This window comes from Diuraphis noxia, unplaced genomic scaffold, assembly GCF_037042655.1.
Source record: "Diuraphis noxia isolate RWA-SAM2 unplaced genomic scaffold, SU_Dnox_SAM2 contig0003, whole genome shotgun sequence".
Classification (NCBI taxonomy): Eukaryota; Metazoa; Arthropoda; class Insecta; order Hemiptera; family Aphididae; genus Diuraphis; species Diuraphis noxia.
In genome coordinates this window covers 32,583,691-32,602,525 of record NW_028301713.1, presented here as the reverse complement: position 1 = coordinate 32,602,525, position 18,835 = coordinate 32,583,691, and the positions used below count along the sequence as shown (strand labels likewise).

At 28.8% G+C, this 18,835-nt stretch overlaps 1 protein-coding gene across 3 annotated transcripts; it reads left to right on the top strand.

Moving 5' to 3' along the window:
* The first annotated feature begins 7,827 nt into the window (after positions 1-7,827).
* LOC107165977 (uncharacterized) lies at positions 7,828-18,396 on the top strand. Of its 3 annotated transcripts, none has more exons than XM_089224066.1 (9): positions 7,828-8,181; positions 8,504-8,625; positions 8,700-8,923; positions 9,946-10,211; positions 10,300-10,502; positions 10,590-10,714; positions 14,502-14,659; positions 14,782-14,986; positions 15,913-18,396. In XM_089224066.1, the coding sequence occupies exons 1-9, from the start codon at positions 8,103-8,105 to the stop codon at positions 16,244-16,246; spliced, it is 1,716 nt and encodes a 571-aa protein (XP_089080192.1). In that variant the 5' UTR covers positions 7,828-8,102; the 3' UTR covers positions 16,247-18,396. The 3 variants fall into 3 exon arrangements, with proteins under 3 accessions (XP_089080192.1, XP_089080193.1, XP_089080194.1); XM_089224067.1 differs by having other exon boundaries at positions 7,831-8,181; positions 14,785-14,986; XM_089224068.1 differs by lacking the exon at positions 7,828-8,181 and having other exon boundaries at positions 8,504-8,644.
* Positions 18,397-18,835: the final 439 nt, after the last annotated feature.

Below are 18,835 nucleotides of genomic sequence, written 5' to 3'. Positions count from 1 at the left end.
ATAAATAAAAAAAAAAAATAATAATAATACAATTTGAAATTGATGAGTTACAATTTAATATAATAATAAACTTATAATAGGTATATAAATGATATAATAACAGAAGATGTACTGCTCTCATGAACTTTGTCCATAAGAATTATAGTTTCAAATCGTAATACTGCAACGTTAGAATTTGTATATAACCAGGGCCGGTATCCTTGAGGGCTGCTATGGACGCAAACAGTTTTTAATTTTGTTATAAATTGTCTAAAAAAAAAAAGTGCATTACTCAATAAAGAACTCTGAACTCTCATATTAAATTATTTTGCTATATTATGAATGTGCAAATTTTATTTTAATAAATATGTCAGTAAACAAAATTGTAATTTTTAAAACTTTATATTGTGATTTGTGGGGGGGGGGGAGTTGAACCACCTATAAAAACACGAGTAATATTATGTATAACATTAGATATTATAGTATAGAGGGCCGGTCTCAATAATTTTCCCGGGCCGAAAAATTCTGCCAATCCGTCCCTGTATATAACTTAAGTATGTACTTATATTTACTTCCCGTTCAAATTTTCATAATAAACCTACCTAAATTTGAAGTTGGTTGTGGCAGTGCAACATACTACTTATTTTGAGAAACAGATTTCCTCTGACCCAACACATGACCAGATTAAATAAAGGTAATATACTTTAGCTAATATAGTTACATAAATTATTAATGATAATTATTTTATTACCAACTTTCACATTTCTATAGGTATAAAACCATATTACTATATTAGGCAATGATGACTTGTAGAATACCGTGGTCTTAAAGGAGTACAGGTAACTAATTGCTTTTTTTCTATTATTATTTCAAGTTAAATAACTGTAGAAATGCCTATTTCTTATGTATAGATTAGAATACTGTATAATAATAGTAGTAGATATTAGTAGTTATTTCAATTGGTTATTTATGGTTATACTAGGGCAGATGAGGTAAAATCATGTTTGTAATTTAGTAGGGTAATCAAAAATAGTTTCATATATTTAAAATTTTAAAATTTTAAATTGTTTTTGGAGATATCAGGAAAATGTAGAGAATACAATTAACTACGTTCAATTTGTGTATTAAGTTCTATTACCGAAGATGAATTATCCATTCCGATCGAATTAGTCCAATGAGGCAATAAGCAAGGTAAACCGATGCAATATTGCCCGTGAACTGTGGTACAACAAAACCAAGATATATCAATTGGTGCTGTATTTTTTATCTTTTCACGAGGAAAGTCGGGCTATATAGCGAAAAATGGATGTTTGTTCATCCGAAGTTAATAGATTCAAAAACTATACTAGACTTTAAATCTTATTTTTTCAACTCATATAGGCAGCCAAGGCAGTTCACACTTGATTTGCATTATTTTATATAGATATATTTATTAAAACTATACAAATCTTTGACCCGGACAACGTAGGACGAGACATGTAGCTAGTAATATTATATTATAATAATAATGTGACAAGCAAAGACACACAAAACTGGAGAATAAATCAATTTATCGCTTCGCAGACAATCCGTATTAATAATCTATACTATAATTTTAAAATCGAAAAACTATATGGTATAATTTATAATCCAAAAAAGTGTTAAAATAGGCCTTAGATTTTTAATAAGGAATCGCAATGTTAATATTATTATCTATATTTAGAATTTGGGTATTTATTGAATAATTCTATATAATGTCATTCCGCTATTCAATGAAAGTATTTGGATTATGGAGTATTATATAATAGTCGATACTCGATCGTATACATAAGCCTAAATACATGTAATAACTACTCATCCATTATGGTAATATGTAATTACCATTGTTTAAGCAATCAACAGAAATTATTGTAAAACTAATAAATTCATCGCATTGCTCAAAATCCAAAAAATAACCTAACGTATAATTATGAACAAAAATACAATTAAAAGCACGATATGCTTTAAGTCTTGAACCCTTGTTTATGGCCAGTATATTGAATATAGGATTTAGGTTTTTAATAATAAATCGCAATGTAATAGATACCTGCCTGTATAGAAGTTGGGTTTTTATTGAATAATTTCATGTCATTCTGCTATCCGATGAAAGTATTTTAACTATACGCCTATATTATAATAATAGTCGATCGTACTGAGACCGAAATAGACGTTATAACCATTCTGATATTTCATTACGGCAGCATGCTAAAGTTTAACCAAAAAAAAGCGATTCTTTCGTGGCGTGCACAAATCTATACGCGTTTTCTGGTAGATATTTATATAAACTATCAATTCAGGCGGTATAGATATTTATTTTATTCCATACATATATCTATATTCTATATAGATATATAGATTGAAAGGTTATTTCATTATCATACACGAGTGTCACATTAACTATTGCTATGCTGGGCAGCAAAATTATACGATCAATGAACATTAATTGAGCGTTATTATTATTGAGGTTACTTTTTTCATATATTAAAATTAACGAAAATATGCAACGACGAATATTCATTCACAATAGGCAAAGGCAATATATGTAGTACCTAATGATAATTGATGAATAGAATATTATCATGAATTATCTATACTTAAAAAAGTATTAACAAAGTAATAAATATTTTTTTCAATAAATGAACGTATGAACGAACTAAATTAATTTATAATGTTGTTATAATATTTTTGTATTTGAAGACTCACTAATTGCTATAATTTATATTAATGGTTATTTTTCGATTTTATATTTATATTAAGTGGCAAACAAATTGATTTGTCAATATTCTAATAAAATATTTTTAATTCTTTTCAAACATTAAAAAGGATATAGCCAATGATATATATTTTTAAATAAACACATAAATTTTATAGGTACTATATATAAGGGTCGTTAAGCGTTATTATAGGTATTTAGTACTTAACGCAATTTTCAATTAAGGGGTTAGTATCTTTGATTATTTTTCATGTTGTTACTTTGATACAGTACAATTACAATTATGAATCAATTAATTATAATAACCTACGAGGAATTCAGTTTTAAAGTATAAAAATGTAGTATTCTATAACAATAAAATATTTAATATCGAGTTTAATATAGATTTCTTTTGAGCTAAATATATTTCACCACTACACACAATGTCCTTCACTAGTCTATCCCCTATGATTAAATTTAAAAAATGTAAGTCCATACAAATTATAGTATAATGGACAATGTATTAGATTAGATTCTGAGTGGAACTATAAATTAATTATTATTGAATTAAAATAACATTCTCTTTACTCAACGACGAACGAAACTAAATAATATATACACTTGAAATCGTCTATACAGCAAAATAAATTTGTTGGTATTTTATTTAAAAAGAAATGAATGCCAAATCCTTATCCATTTATTCACAGAATGTTTTCAAGTATAACTTTTCAAATTTATATTAGCTATTAATTTAAGATGAATCAAACCATTTATAACACTGTATAGTAGTACCTACATATGCGTATAGATCGATTATATAAGGCTATTTTTATCGCTCCTAAAATCATTATAAACCTTCAGAAATGTCGGTTTTTCGTTAAACAATTTATTTTTTTATATAAGTTATGAACGCCCAAAACATAGATTATTTAGGATATTTATAGTATGTAGATACCTATAGTAATTAATCTATATTTTTTTATATTACTCATCTAAAATGTCGATACTTCAGTCTCCTTGCAGGATTTAGGAGTTATGAACTACTTATCAAATAGGTTCATAACAAACATAACCAATAACTATCTTGGTATTGATTGAATGAACAACGATAAACTAATCATGTATTAGTTATTTGTGAAGCGAATAATATTGTTTTCAATAAAATGATTTCTGCATGTCCCAAATATTACTTTTAAATAATACATTTTTAAATTTGTTTATTATTTTTCTCTGGCTAATAAAAAATAGGCCATCGTCAACAAACGTTTGACAGGATAAAGTACTTAAGAAATATTGATTTCGATTTTATTGCTTTATGTTTTATAAAATATATACCAGTATCGTAGAAAACATTTATTGAAAATAGCAGGCACGGTTTCGACATCGCGTGACTTTATGAATCTTACTCTACTGCAATAATTGTAATATAGGAATGCCAAATGGTTTTAATCTAAAAAAAAGACCGTCTATTCATTCTTCGTAAATAGGTGATACTTAAAAACTTCATTTATTATCTTGTATTAACATTCCTTATTCAATAAACATTTCTATGATTGGACGTCTAATTATAAATTATAGAAATTCTAAGAATAATATTAACGAAAATTTTTTTTTAAATGTTAATTAAGAATTATAACATTGGTTAGTTATTACTTATTACATTGCATTAACTGAATACTATCGTAATAGCATCTACTTTTGATATTTAATTTATCCAAATAAGAGAAATATGAACTTAATAAATTATTAGAAATAATAACTTTTATTGTATTATATGTATAACTTGTCATTTTTGGTTTCTGAATTAAGTAGCTATACTATCTATAGAGTCTAGAGTGTCTAGACACTTCTAAACCTATGAATCATTTGAGGTACCTACTTAAAGCATAAGGAAAGATTTATTAAAATGGATATAGATTTTAGATAATCCATTTAGTGGGTTTTTATTTTTCTGTTAACATATTACTATCCTATATTAAGGGAGATTGGGATTGGCGATAAAAGTGGTAAAAGGATGGATTCGTCGTTCGTATGATGTATTTAGTACATGAATCGCATCATCATTAATCTTGTACGATAATATAATACAACCTAATAAAGAAGTTCTAGAAAAGAGTTTTGTATGATCAATATAACAGAAAAATAAAATAATAGTTTAAGAATTTAATTTATAATTTAAGTATACCCAATATTGTATTGTGTATTATACTAAACGGCAAACCTTATTAACATTAAAATCTCTTACTTGACCTAATCGCAGCCACATTGTATCAGTAATCAGAATAACATATGAGTATATGTATGACCTTTTAAACATACAAAGTTTATCAACTATTGTGTATATTTGTATAGGCAAGTACCTCAAGGCTTGATAATTTGATAGTCGAATAACGTGTACGGTACAGCGTGTTTAAAACATATTCTATTATAATATACTTATATAGGTACATTATTTTATTTAACGAATGCAATTAATTTCGATTTGTATTGAAATACACGAATGCATGGGGCAGCATACTACGTACTTGCGTCTACAAAACAAAAGATAACTCCAGCAAATATTAAACTCAATATTAGTATATTGTAATACAAATCATCGGTATCGATAATTCCGTATCAAAACTCGATAGGTAATTGTGTGCTGTTATATGAAATGAATGTCCATATTACATGAACGTAATTATTTCTTTTAAACTTTGACCTGCAGTATAACACGTTTTTATAATAATTTAATCATAATTATTATTTATTTAAATTAAAATTATACCTATATGTTTTAGTTCATAGGAAATTGCATTATTTAAGTATATAACACTTTTATATATTAATCCGTATAAATCTTAATTACGCGTGTGTATATTGTTGTATAATAATTTACGTAATAAGCATTTTTCAATAATATTTTTTATAAAAATTTATTTAATGGCGCTAAAATTATTAATTATTTTCAGTATTTTTCGTTAATATAGGAATATAAAATGTAAAGTTATATTAAGTTCAAAATGATTTTGTTTGAAAAAATTATTACATCGATAGTTATTGTAATATACCTAAGGCTAAGGCAGTTGTATGCTTTCCATTCTGCACTATTGATGGCGGAATTTGTTTCAAATTTCGATTTGATAACTGGATCAGTACCGTTAGTATTTTTCTGTCACGTTTATCAACGTTTAAAAATATCTGCGTTCTACACATATGTCATATAACCAACACAAGCCGAATACCATGCACTGTTCTCGTACACGTTTTCTCCATAATTTTTCGTTAATAGATGTTCTTCATTTTCTTTGTTACGATCTGAACTCAATGAGGTCGTTGGAGATTCAGGTATAGTACGTTGTCACTTTGTTTTAGGTACATGCATTGCAATAATGTTATATTAATCCAAAATTATTATTGTATAATATATCATAATAAATCGTACCACTACCTCATTATTTTACAATTTTATAATTTTATGCGAATCACACGGTATAGTGTATAGTAATATATCATATTTTATAAAAATGCATCAAAAACTCATGAATATGGTAGTCTGCAGATCGATCGTCGAGATCACAGACAACTATTATTTACTGCGCACATATAAAGTCACTTAAAGTCAAAACCGTACACTCAAAACGAATCCATTTCGTGACGTTATTTTATTAATCATTAATCATGTACGTAATATCAGCTCCCCCATCAGCCGTCTTTGCTGTATAATTTATATTATACTTTATATACATATTAATACTTAACGTATAGATACATACATTTGCTCTTGACGAATAATTGTTATTTCAATATTTTATATGGGTATGCAATATGTTATATGTATTATTAGGTTATGTATAGGTGATTGAGAGATTCACTCGAAAACTATTGGTTCGAATTTCGATGTAGATACTTATATTACCTATATATCGCAACATTTTCAAAAACAAAACTCAAATGCATAAACGGGCGATTTGAGTTTGAAAAAAATTAGTTAGTAATGTAATGGGTCACTAATATAAATAAATAGTGTTAAAAAATCGAAGCATTTAAAAATAATTTAGTCCTCGAGTAAGGATACTTAAAAATTTCGCAAAACAGAATTCGAATAAACTTGATATCAGAGGTAACAACAGCTAATCACTATGTACGCGAATTTGAATTTTATGAAATGTGCAACTGAACAGCGGCCGATGCTAAATAGGACCAAAATTAAATGTTTACGATACATTATATCTGAGATAACAATGGCTGCATCCAAATTGAGTCCCAGGAAAAAAACTAACTATAACAATTTAGCCCCTCATATAAGTGTTGACTATAATAGTTTCTATGGCAGTTCCAATAAAATTACAAATCACAAATAATTGGTAATAACGAAGACCGATGGCATAGTGCAAAATATTTTTTTCTGATTACATTAGAATTTGGAATAGAATTAGAAAATTCGTAGAATACTGTATAGATTTTTCTATTGTCAATGAAGACATTTTTTTGCATGTTAATTGATGCATAAAAAATTAAACATTAAAAGATAAACATTCATGTTTGTTTTTTTTTTTTTTCAATATTAATTTTAATTTCAAATTTATCAATTCTGTTTACAAAATAAATTTATTGAAATCGTGCGATCAAAATATTTGTAAATACAATAAATATAATAATATTATTATTATTTTTTTTTACTTTTTACTTTATGACCAGCTTGCAAGAATTTATTCTAGAGCATACTATTATTAGTGACTACATTTATTAGTGCACAAAATTAAATAACTCAATAACTACTTGTTCAAATTTCGATTCAGGTGCATCAAACTTTTCAAAATATAGTTTGATTAACAATATATATGTTCAGAAATCAAGGGTGGTTCTCATTTAAAAAAGTAGTTTTTGTTTTGTCAAAAGACACATCAAAAATGTTGTAAAAAAAATCTAAGTGTTTGAAATTAACATATTCCTTAAGTATAAGTTTAAAATTTCTCAAAATAAAAATTTAAAATATTATTCATTGTTAAAGGAAATATGGGGATGAGCGTATTTGATGAATCATCCTGTATAATGTATAATATATTAAATGACGTATAAGTTTTAATGACCGCTGATCTATACAGTGTTTTCATTTATTGTGTTATGTGTACAGAACATATTATACTGTCTAGCGACTGAACTATTACACTATACAGTCGTGCGGAAGTCTATTTCCTATATGAACATTAATTATTATTATTTGGGTGTGTTGCCCATGGATACTCTACTTCACGCATTGCACACACATGCGCGCACGCGCATAAACTGTATGCTTTATTTTTACTATGTATAAATGGATGAAATGTCAATCAAACCGAACGTTTCTAGCGAAAAACTCAATCCCGGACAATACAATGGAGGTTGATGGAACTGCGTGTCCAAATGCAAACAATTGTCTTGGAATGTATACATGGATATAAGGTGGTTATGTTTGGTGTACATAATAATGTTATCTAGCTGCAATTTACAGAGCGTCGAACAAGAAGAAGGTGAGTCAATGTTTTGGTAATATACTTTGTGTCACTGATTTATGAACGATCGAAAAAAAACAAAACAAATATATTATATGAATTCACCAATTAAATATTATAGATATATTATGTGTCATATATTTTGTCTTATTATCGCTTAAAGTAAAACGATAAATTTGTGTTTATTTAATGTGTGATATATTATAAAATACTTTAGTGTTTTAGTAATAGTTACAATATTAGATTACAACGATTGTCTATATTTTTTTGTTTATACTTTGATGTTGTTAAAAATAAACAATAATTAATTTTTGCAATAAAAATAAAATTTATATTTTAGAAAATCTAATCGACTCCATGCACAACTATACAAATTTGAAAATATTTTTATGGTCCGGTTCCGGAGATGGTTCGAATGAACCAACACAAACATCCAGCACTAAAAAAATTCCATCTTATTCAGTAACTTAATTGATTTATGGTGATTGTTGTGATAGAATAAAAACGTAAATTGATAAAACATAATGTTATTTTAGGAAAATCCCGAGGATTGTATAGGCGGGCAAGATTGTAACATTCAACCTACGACGTCTATTACGCCACATCACGGGGTTATTGACATTCCACAAACAGCCGAAATACCAGAGAAAGAATATTGGATAGTAACAGAATTAAATTTCGACTCGCCAGCGGATGTTCATATTTCCATACCAGTCATAAAAGAAAAATTGGCCATCCTCTACACGATTGCGTTTACTAGGTATTATACGTCATATTTAAATAATCCAATATATACACACATATTTTTTTTACATAGAGCATATACCTATTAATATATATGAAAGTTGTACGTAAACAACATCCGTTTTTATACGTGCAAGCGTGTATGATGGCGAATATATTATCCGTAGTGATGTAAGAACTGTGTACAGTACAACAATAAATAAATGTTGGTGAAACTCAAAATAGTTTAAAAAAAAATTTAAGCCAATATGATAATGTATTTGGTATTCAAATACTAGTTATTGAATTTAATTAAACTAATCGTTATTTTTGAAGCAATATAATTATTATTTCTTTTTTGTTTTACTTGTGGTTACACGTGATTGAAATACTTTTAAACAAAATTATGTTTTCTACTCCAATTTATAAACACATTAATTTAAAAACAAAAAAAAACATAAATATTTCATATAGTAAATTATAATCTAGACTCTTATTGTTTGTCGAGGCAGTATTATGTTTTTATTCGTTACGTATTTAATATTTTCAACATAAATCCTAATTATTTGTTTATTCAATGACGTTGCAGCGTATGTATTCGACGTAATATTTCATAATGGTCGTAACTATGTATACGAAAAATAACTGAATACAATTATTATTATCTATATAGCATGGGTTTAAAATATTATGTGATCTACAGATGATGTACCTACATCAAATCGTATAAATAATAGTTACAAAGTCATTACTATATATAGGTAAATATGACCTAATAAATATTGAAAAAAAAAGATTAAATTTTAAGTCATGTGTGGTGGCTGATTGCCGATTGACACCAGATATGAAATGAAGTTTCGATAATGCATCGTTACGAAGCAAACGTTTGATCAATAAAATAATATCGTATATACTTCAAATACGCATATTATCCGTATTAGTTGTCCATAGAATTACAGGCGATTAAGTTCGATTTATCCGTAATTTAGGTGCCTACACTTATAATACTGCGTATAAATACTATTTACTGAATCACTATAAATGTTGTTTATCCATCAGACAACAGGCTCGGCATCTCGGACTAAACTCGAATTGGACCGAGGATGAAGTAAACTCAGATCGGAATCGAAGATGGGACACGAACGAAAAACCAATTAAAGTCAAAGTAGACGTACTATCCGTACTGAATAAATTGGATTTGGTTTATTTCGTCAGCGTCAACGGCCATCCTGTGTCTGCTGCAACAGCAGTACGTGACATGAGCCTTGTCACGACACGGGAAGTTGCAGATCATTTGGGATACGCTGTGAAAATCAAAGCCCGCCGTGAGTTATGTAACATATTATGTGGTTGAACATGAAATATAATGTTTTGTTAGTTTTTAAAATCATCGGTTTTATCGTGTACATGCAGCTTACCTAGACGGATTACAGTTTCAAAGAGTTCGTGGTGTAAGCTATAATGAGATTTGGATTTTCATCACGGCCACATGTGTAGTTATACTGGTGCTCGTAACTGGCGTTGTCGTGGCGCATAAGAAAAAAAGAAGAAAAAATAGCATCAGCTCCGACAGGACTAACATGGCGTTTTGTGAAGATCAAACGCCTCACAACGATGTACGTACCTATATTTATTTCCTTCACAATTTATCGCTAAAGAATTCGAGCAGACGGCACTGTTAAAAAATATTCATTATTTTTCAGGTAAAAACAGAGGCTACGTCTACTGAAGACATCGGTGCTCTCCACACACCCGAACCAAAGCCGAGAAATAGAAATAAAATTTCAAATTCATTGCTTTCGATGCAAGCCGTTAATAAATTTCAAAAGTTAGTAAGTCAATATTTAGCATGGAATTAAACGTTTCTGCGCTAAAAAAAAATTTAAATAAAAATAATAGTATAGGTACATAAATAAAAATTATCCACAGAAAAGAAGAATCGACATATTTTCTTGTGAATACAAATTATAAATGTATATATAAAAAAAAAAAAAAAAAAAAAAAACGAAACGAAACAAAAATCCAGTATAATACGAGTGTAATTTGTATATATTATCATATTTACTGAAAATATTTATTCATTAGGAAAATCCGATAATTTAAAACTTAACGAACACCTTAAAGACTGGTTGAGCGATTTTATCTTAACGTAAACAATTTCACGGGGTGTTTTATTTTAGTGAGAAATAAGTAGCCATTGAGATGATACTAACGTGATAAACAAAAAAACTAAACGGTTAGGTAGGTTGCACGATAGATACAATCATCCTGGTATCCCGGGGTGAATCGTCTCAGAAGTATTATATTATACTAATATGATCAACCGTTATAATATAGATGGATTACACAGTGTAATAATTTAATAACAACAGATGATAATTTATTGTTTTATTTCACGAGTGGTTTTTTTTTTTTATTATTATTATTATTACGAATACTCGTTGTCCATAGAATATTATACCGCATAAAAAGAAATAAAACGTTACAATACTCACAACAAATGCGATCACACACAATTTAATAACTTCACGGCACATTATCGCACGATCACGTTCTTTTATGAAATAATAAGGAACGAATAAAAGTTTTAACTAGATATAGGTATGACAGGTATGTACCTCCTGTATAAAAACTAAGTCATTCAGAACTACGTTTGTTTTATTGTAATTAAATTAAATTATTAATAGCTTTATTTAAATAGACAAAACTTACATTTTATAATTATATCGTACTATTATTTACTTGTTGATAATTCTTGATATGCACTTCCTTGATGAAAAAAAGACCTATAATATATAATCTTCATATAAAATGAGTAGGTAAAAGATAACTACAATAATTCTTATATGCTTCACCTCATATATATATATTAAATTGGTTTTTAAAATACATAAATGTACCTATACTAATAAAATGATGCTAGTAAGAACTAAAGTTATATGTTATAGTAATTATAATAATTTTTTTATTGTTGTAAAATATGAACTCGCTCAATCATCATATCAAACAAATTTTTTTTTAAATAAGGTCCCTTTGTCATACTAGCATATATTATATTAATCAATTGTTTCATTTAAGTCTAACTTAAATAATAAATACAAATTTAATTTATTTAAAAATGTTTAGGTATGTTAAATATGATATATTATTTGAATTTAAAATATACATGATGCTGTCATGTGTTATTTCAAAAAGAATTAACGCTGTATATAGTTTCGACTTTAGAGATAATATTACTATAGTGTAACTAATATTACTTGGATATCTTTTATGACCAATATCCGAATCCCAGATCTTTTATGTAAACATAATAATCCGATTACAACCTATATTATCCGAATATTCTGACACATATTACTCATTTTAGTATTTTATCAGTTTACACACAATATTTCATATCATAAATTATATTTTTACATTGGCATAACTGTAAAAATTAGTATTTTTTATGATCTTAAAATTAGTATCCAACTATAAAATGTTTGGCATTATAGTTCAGTCATAATGTTAATTTCAATCAAGTCACAAATATCTATTTTTATTTAATATTTATAATTATAAGTTATAACAAGTAAATCTAAAATTATTACAATATAATATAAATTTTCAAGTTAGATTAAACTATGATTACTACAATACATAAGTAAGTATACAATTTATCGAACAATAATGTCATATAGCTGGTATTTCAGTTATTTACATTAATTTAGTTTTGGAATTTGTCATTAAAATGTACCCACATTGTAAAAAATACATTAAAAACTCGTATTCCTTTCAACTCCGTTTAAGATATTTATAACACATTATGGTTAAAAATTTCTTTGTTCGAATGAATGGAATGACACTATTATTTATGAAGTTTTATCTCTAGTAAAAAATTATGCTACATTTACTTATGTTACGGTTACACTATTTTGTTATTTTATCACTACAGTTCTTAAATTTGATTTATTGTAAGCTTCGTATCACATACATAAAATACAAACGTAGATATGGCCATTTTTAGATATAATGCTGCTAATAATAATATGATAGTCTTATTATTTGTCCAACTACGAATCCTTTGTAAGCTACGAGTCTATTTGGTCGATTTAATTTCCTAAATTATAATTTATTGAACATCATAAATTATACTTCACAACATACGGGTGTAATAATCGTTTTATAGAGATCACATATTCACGCCGTATTAATAATATTATTATATTAGACCATTACCACTGTATTACAGCTTAGACGGGTTCTTTTCACGGACGTATCATAAAAACGTTGTAAAACTGTACAAATCATTAAAACATCAAGTACCTATTTAGTCATGCTCTTAAAAATAAGAGCATATGGAAATACATTTACAATTGAATATTAAGCTACACATTAACCAAAGTAGACGTCTATATAGGTACCACGGCACATATATATAGCAAGGGTGTCCAGCGATAGCTGATAAACGAGTCGTAAGCCGCATAATAAAGTGAAAAATATGTAAGAGCCAAGAGCGGTAAAATAAGGTTCTCGACCATCGTAAATACGATAATAGATGTCAAATGTAATACAATTTGTAAAATGTTAAATTATTAAATTTTGTATGGGATAATTTTGACTCCATATTATAATATCTATAATTATATTATGCTATCAAAGATGTTTTGCATCCAATAGTAAGACGCTAGCCGCGATTCAACTACCCTTGGTCGGGTTCAAAGTTTTAAACATCTGGTTTACAACTTGGTTATGTAACACAATTTGCATTTGCAGCAACCTTTTGAATTTATATTTTACAAAATAGGCTGTACTACAGTAGAATTTAAATATCATGAAAAGTATTTTTATAATAGTTCAATTGAAACTATATTGTAGAGTTAATATTTTTAGTTTATTTACAATCAGAATACATGCAAGCTGCACCACAAATTAGCAATGGAGTTATATTTTTGCATGTATTGTAATTCGTAAACTTAGGTACCTATAGTATAATATTATGAATTATATCGAATTAAGATTGAAAAAGTTCTATACTTAAATTTATATATGACCCATATTGGCATTCAAAATAAAATAATTCGAGTTATAATATAAACAATAGACGTAAAATACACGCAACAAGAAAAATTCATCAAACAAAAATCAATTTAATAGATGTTTAAGTATTTCGATATTTAAAATTATTTTTTTATATAAAAGGTTTATAATATACGTTACATGTGGCATAATTGCATGATATGACTAAAGTTGTACGCCTATCGTTATATTATAATTCTGTGCCAGACAGTTGCTCAGCAACTATTTATTATTCAATTTAATTAAATAGTAATTTAATACAATCATAAAGAAATTAATTCATTTGCAACAGCTGCGGGTATCATATAAAGGGTTGCTGATAGCAGCAATAAAAACCGTAGAAAAATAGTTTCAATAAAATATAACTATACTACTATAGATATACATATATACATACATATATATAACTACAATATTGAACAATCATAAAAAAATATCTAGACTATATAGGCGTACCAATCTAAATAATGTTTTATACTAATTTTTAATTAAATTTGTGAAGTGTTAGTATAGTATATTTATCAATTTGTACGTATTATGTTTTTTTTTTTTTTTAGAGATACGATACCTGGGCCACTAACAGATGTACTGGATTGTAGTGAAAATAAAAATGCACGTACCGTTACAAGACACGAGAGTATTGGTGGTCAAGATCCTGGAGTGGTCGGACCTATAGTTTGGGATTTACACTGTAAACAAATGAAAATAAAAACTAGTGAGTTCCGATGAAAAACAAATAGTGTATCATTCTTGTGTATACAAATGATTAGCGAATGAGACGCAGTCAGCAGTATAGGTACTATTATAATAAATAAATAATAATATTTTAAACAATTGCAGACGATCAGGATGGCGATTCGTGTTCGAGCTTTGACGCTTTCAACGCCATGGACACTAACGTCACAAAGATGCGACAAAAATTTCACGAACTACTTGATGATGCATTCACATTATTCGGTAGTCGAAACTCGAGTATGAACAGCGGTGAAAGTACCCCGTCAATAAGTAACCATGAACAGAGATCAAAATCGGCCCCATTTAGGTGAGAATATTCTTATATTATGCCAACATATACGGGGGCCGCCAAATATAGTATTTCTGAGACCATTCTCGTTTATATTATTAAGTGGTGCGAAAGAGTGTAATATACTTTATCTTCCCTAACAGTATGTACCTATTTATCAACAAAACTTTATATTTGATTATGGGCTGTCTATTTTTGAAACTATACTCACTTACCTATATTACTTATTAGTATTAGTAAAAGTAGAACATATACATAGAAATACTTGGAAAATATTCTGTTTCAAAATATGAAAATCAAAAATGACATTCGTCCGTCAAAAAAGTAAACAATCTAAGAATAAATTGGTAAAAAATAATTCTTTTTTGTATAATACTCGCGGACAGTTTTTACAAACTAAAAAATGTCTATAGATCAATCTAATCGATTATAATTTTCAAATCATTATAGCCCCCAATCTACGTACTTATGTAGTTATGTGTAATACAAAACCCATTATCGTTAGCACTCAAAGTGAAATACCTTAAAATCAAAATCTACTCGTTCGAATTTCGATTTAGATGCTTTAAAATTTTAAGTTATTTCGCCTATAATGACACACAATGTTAATTAACAGTTTTCTAGTTATACTATGGGGCGCTATAATTATATATATTCGTCAAAATGTAATTTTGTATCGCCTCGACGGACGACGGGACACACGCTTTTAATCGTGCATATAAAAATAAAACCAGGTGTTTCGGAAATTATATGATGGTCTTCAAGTATAGGTATACTTATAAATCACAAAATCAAAATTTGAATAAATCCATCGTTAATGGTACCAAAACATGTGGTTAGGTTAGGTGGATCACGCCGTGGTACATAATAATAGATATAATAATATACGAAAATAATAATACCAGTTTAATGTGATAATATGAATGTGACCGTATACTGCGCAGGTGTTCCGCCACATCCAGCGGCCACCCGACCGGCCGGCCAAAGACGTCGGCGGACTCGAGCGGCCGGGCCGCGGACGACGACCCATTCGCGGCACCGGCGGCGGCCAGCCCGTGCTGGGCGCTGTCGCCGGGCGAGGCGTGGGCCGGTTCCGACCAGTCGGTGTTCGTGCCGCGACCGTTGAGCGCGGGCCCGTTCCACCGGCCGGCCGTGCGCACCGAGTTCATCAGCTCGGACGCCAACCTGCCCCCCCAGGATCCCGCCGTGCCGCTCATCGAGGCCATACGAAAGGAGCTGGACAGATTCCCTTCGCCGCACGCCGACTCGTCCCGGTGACTCATATTGTACATACGCGCACCGCAGTGTTACACTGTGCCCATCCGTTATTATACATTATCGCCATCGATCGTCGAACGCGCGCGCGTACATATTATTATCATATTCTTATATTATTATGCTGCTTGTTAGGTGTGGATTAATCCACCTTGACAGCACCCGTTCGACGAACCCCTCGCGCGTCGTCGCCGTCGCCGCCTCCGCCACACGCAGAGACGATGATGATTCATCGCCCCGCTTGATGATGAAATGACGGATGGTATAATGTACAATACGATTATTTATATTATTATTGTGTTTATTATAAATATTATTTTTTAACTATAAGCATATTTTAAATTAAGTTAATTAATTTTATTTCAATCAAGCATACATATTGTTATCGGCCTTGAGCCTATACTTCGCCAGTGTTACGCGTGTCACATCACGTCGTGGCGTAAAATATTATTGTGTGATTTTTTTCCACCCCATAAACATGCGTGAGTCATAATATATTCATGTAAATCATCGATTAGGACGCCAATGTGAATCGATTCACTGCCTGTCACCGAATTTTGGTTCCTCCAGGATTATTAATTGTTATTATAGATAACTGCACATTATTTACGAATTGGTTCCGAATTATTCTCATCGTAATACACCTATAAACGGGCAGGTAATATTAAAACTGTGTCGAAATTAACGTTTTCAACAATGGAGTTTAGACTAGAGGAGTGCTAGGTAGGCAATATGTGTGTACCAGTGCAGTGCCATAGTATAACTTATGAGTTATTTCGTATATTATTCGTATTTGTCATAATAATCGAATATGGGAATAGTCTTGCCCAATATCAAACAAGTCAAAGATAACAATTGAAACGCATAATGATAAAACAAAAATAATGTGGTTTAAGCATTTATATTACCTATGACATGCATTTTGACGACCTGTACATCATCAGTCTTGTCAATCATTCAATTTTTTCATTTGCTCAGTAATGAACTTTTCTGTATCAGATATGTTCTTCTTGACTTTTAAAGATTGCCTATTTTGTTTATTGGATATGAGTTTCACGTCGGATTTATTTTTCAATTAATAAAAATATAATTGTACGGCCGAAATGTAGTTCAAGTTTTTCGTCAAACGATGAACGACAACATTCGATTTGGAGTAGACGAAATTTTGGCCCACTTTTTGGTCGCAAAATCACAGTAGTAGTCTATTAATAATATAACCTATTTATGTATCAGTATTTTCAAACAGTTACATATTAGGACACTTAATTTTTATTTGGAACCAAATCTGTTAAAAATTCAGATAAGATATTTTTTTTAACGTTTGCTCAAAAATAACATTAACCCTATATTTGCATTGAGCCACGGATAAATTGTTTATATATATAATATATTAAAATATAATATTTAAGATGCGCTTGTGCTTATTTTTCTATTTTTTTTTCACGCGTGAGCCATCTTCAAATTCCAGCTAACTCATCTCGTCGTGTGTACCTATATTAACAGATATTACCTTATTGGACGGACGAAATATTAAACAATAATGTTGTACAATACACGCAAAAAATTATTTATTTTTAACATTGTTTAAACGGCTCGCACACAATACGTAATATTCGTTTACCGATAAAGGCCAAAACATTCACATAATACATCATATTATAATATATAAGTCTTTGCAATATACTTTACTATTGTACTACCATACAGTGATTATGATTAATATACAATATTTTATATGAAGATATCACTCGTTATTGAGCGAATCGTGATGAATGATACAATTAAAGTTTTATATTATATTACAATTTAAATGTATGTGCGTACACATATTATGCATGTATGCGTTGATATATACATATGTATAACTATAATAGGCAAAATTAATTTAAAGACAATCATCGTGTAATTCATAATCAAATAATATACGTTGGTTTGTAACCAAAATTATATTTTTGTCTAGAATTCTATGCGTTGTCTTGTGTAATGCGGATTTTATTCCGAACATAAATAATATAGATCTTAAACGTTTACCTACCTATTGTACCTTAATATTATAATATAATTATAAATTTTTAATATAATTTAATATCATGTGTTCCTTTTTAATATTTCTGTACGTATATTAAATAAACAGCATTGTAAGATAATTTAAATTTTCTACAGTTTGTTATATGACAATATACCTAATAAAGTAATAAGTAATAACGGAGCGATTACAAAATAAAACAATATAAAGCAAACATTATTTACTTACGTAAATTGCTATTTTGTTACTCATTGAAATAAAAAATGACTTACTGTGGTATGATAATATTTTACTTATTCGCAACAATTTTTGTGCTGGTTCAGGAAATCATAAATTTAACACAAAATATTTTACAATATTATAGTCGTGCGTATATTAAAAGTTTCTGCCGAGAGTGGTGAAAGGCGCCGATCTAGCCAATATATTATAATGGCAGATATCAGGTAAATTATAGGCATCATGCATGTAAAATTTCAACAAACTTTATTTTATCAATTAACGTTGTAGCGATGATGTCAAGACGAAACGCTATTTTATGGGTGTTGACTAGTTGCCCCCCACTGCTG

Bases quoted from the DNA above. Each gene is read 5' to 3' on its own strand.
- LOC107165977 (XM_089224066.1), top strand. From the start codon at position 8,103: ATGGATATAAGGTGGTTATGTTTGGTGTACATAATAATGTTATCTAGC. The intron at 8,924-9,945 runs GTATTATACGTC...TTTATCCATCAG, and splicing joins TACACGATTGCGTTTACTAG to ACAACAGGCTCGGCATCTCG. The intron at 14,987-15,912 runs GTGAGAATATTC...TATACTGCGCAG, and splicing joins TCAAAATCGGCCCCATTTAG to GTGTTCCGCCACATCCAGCG.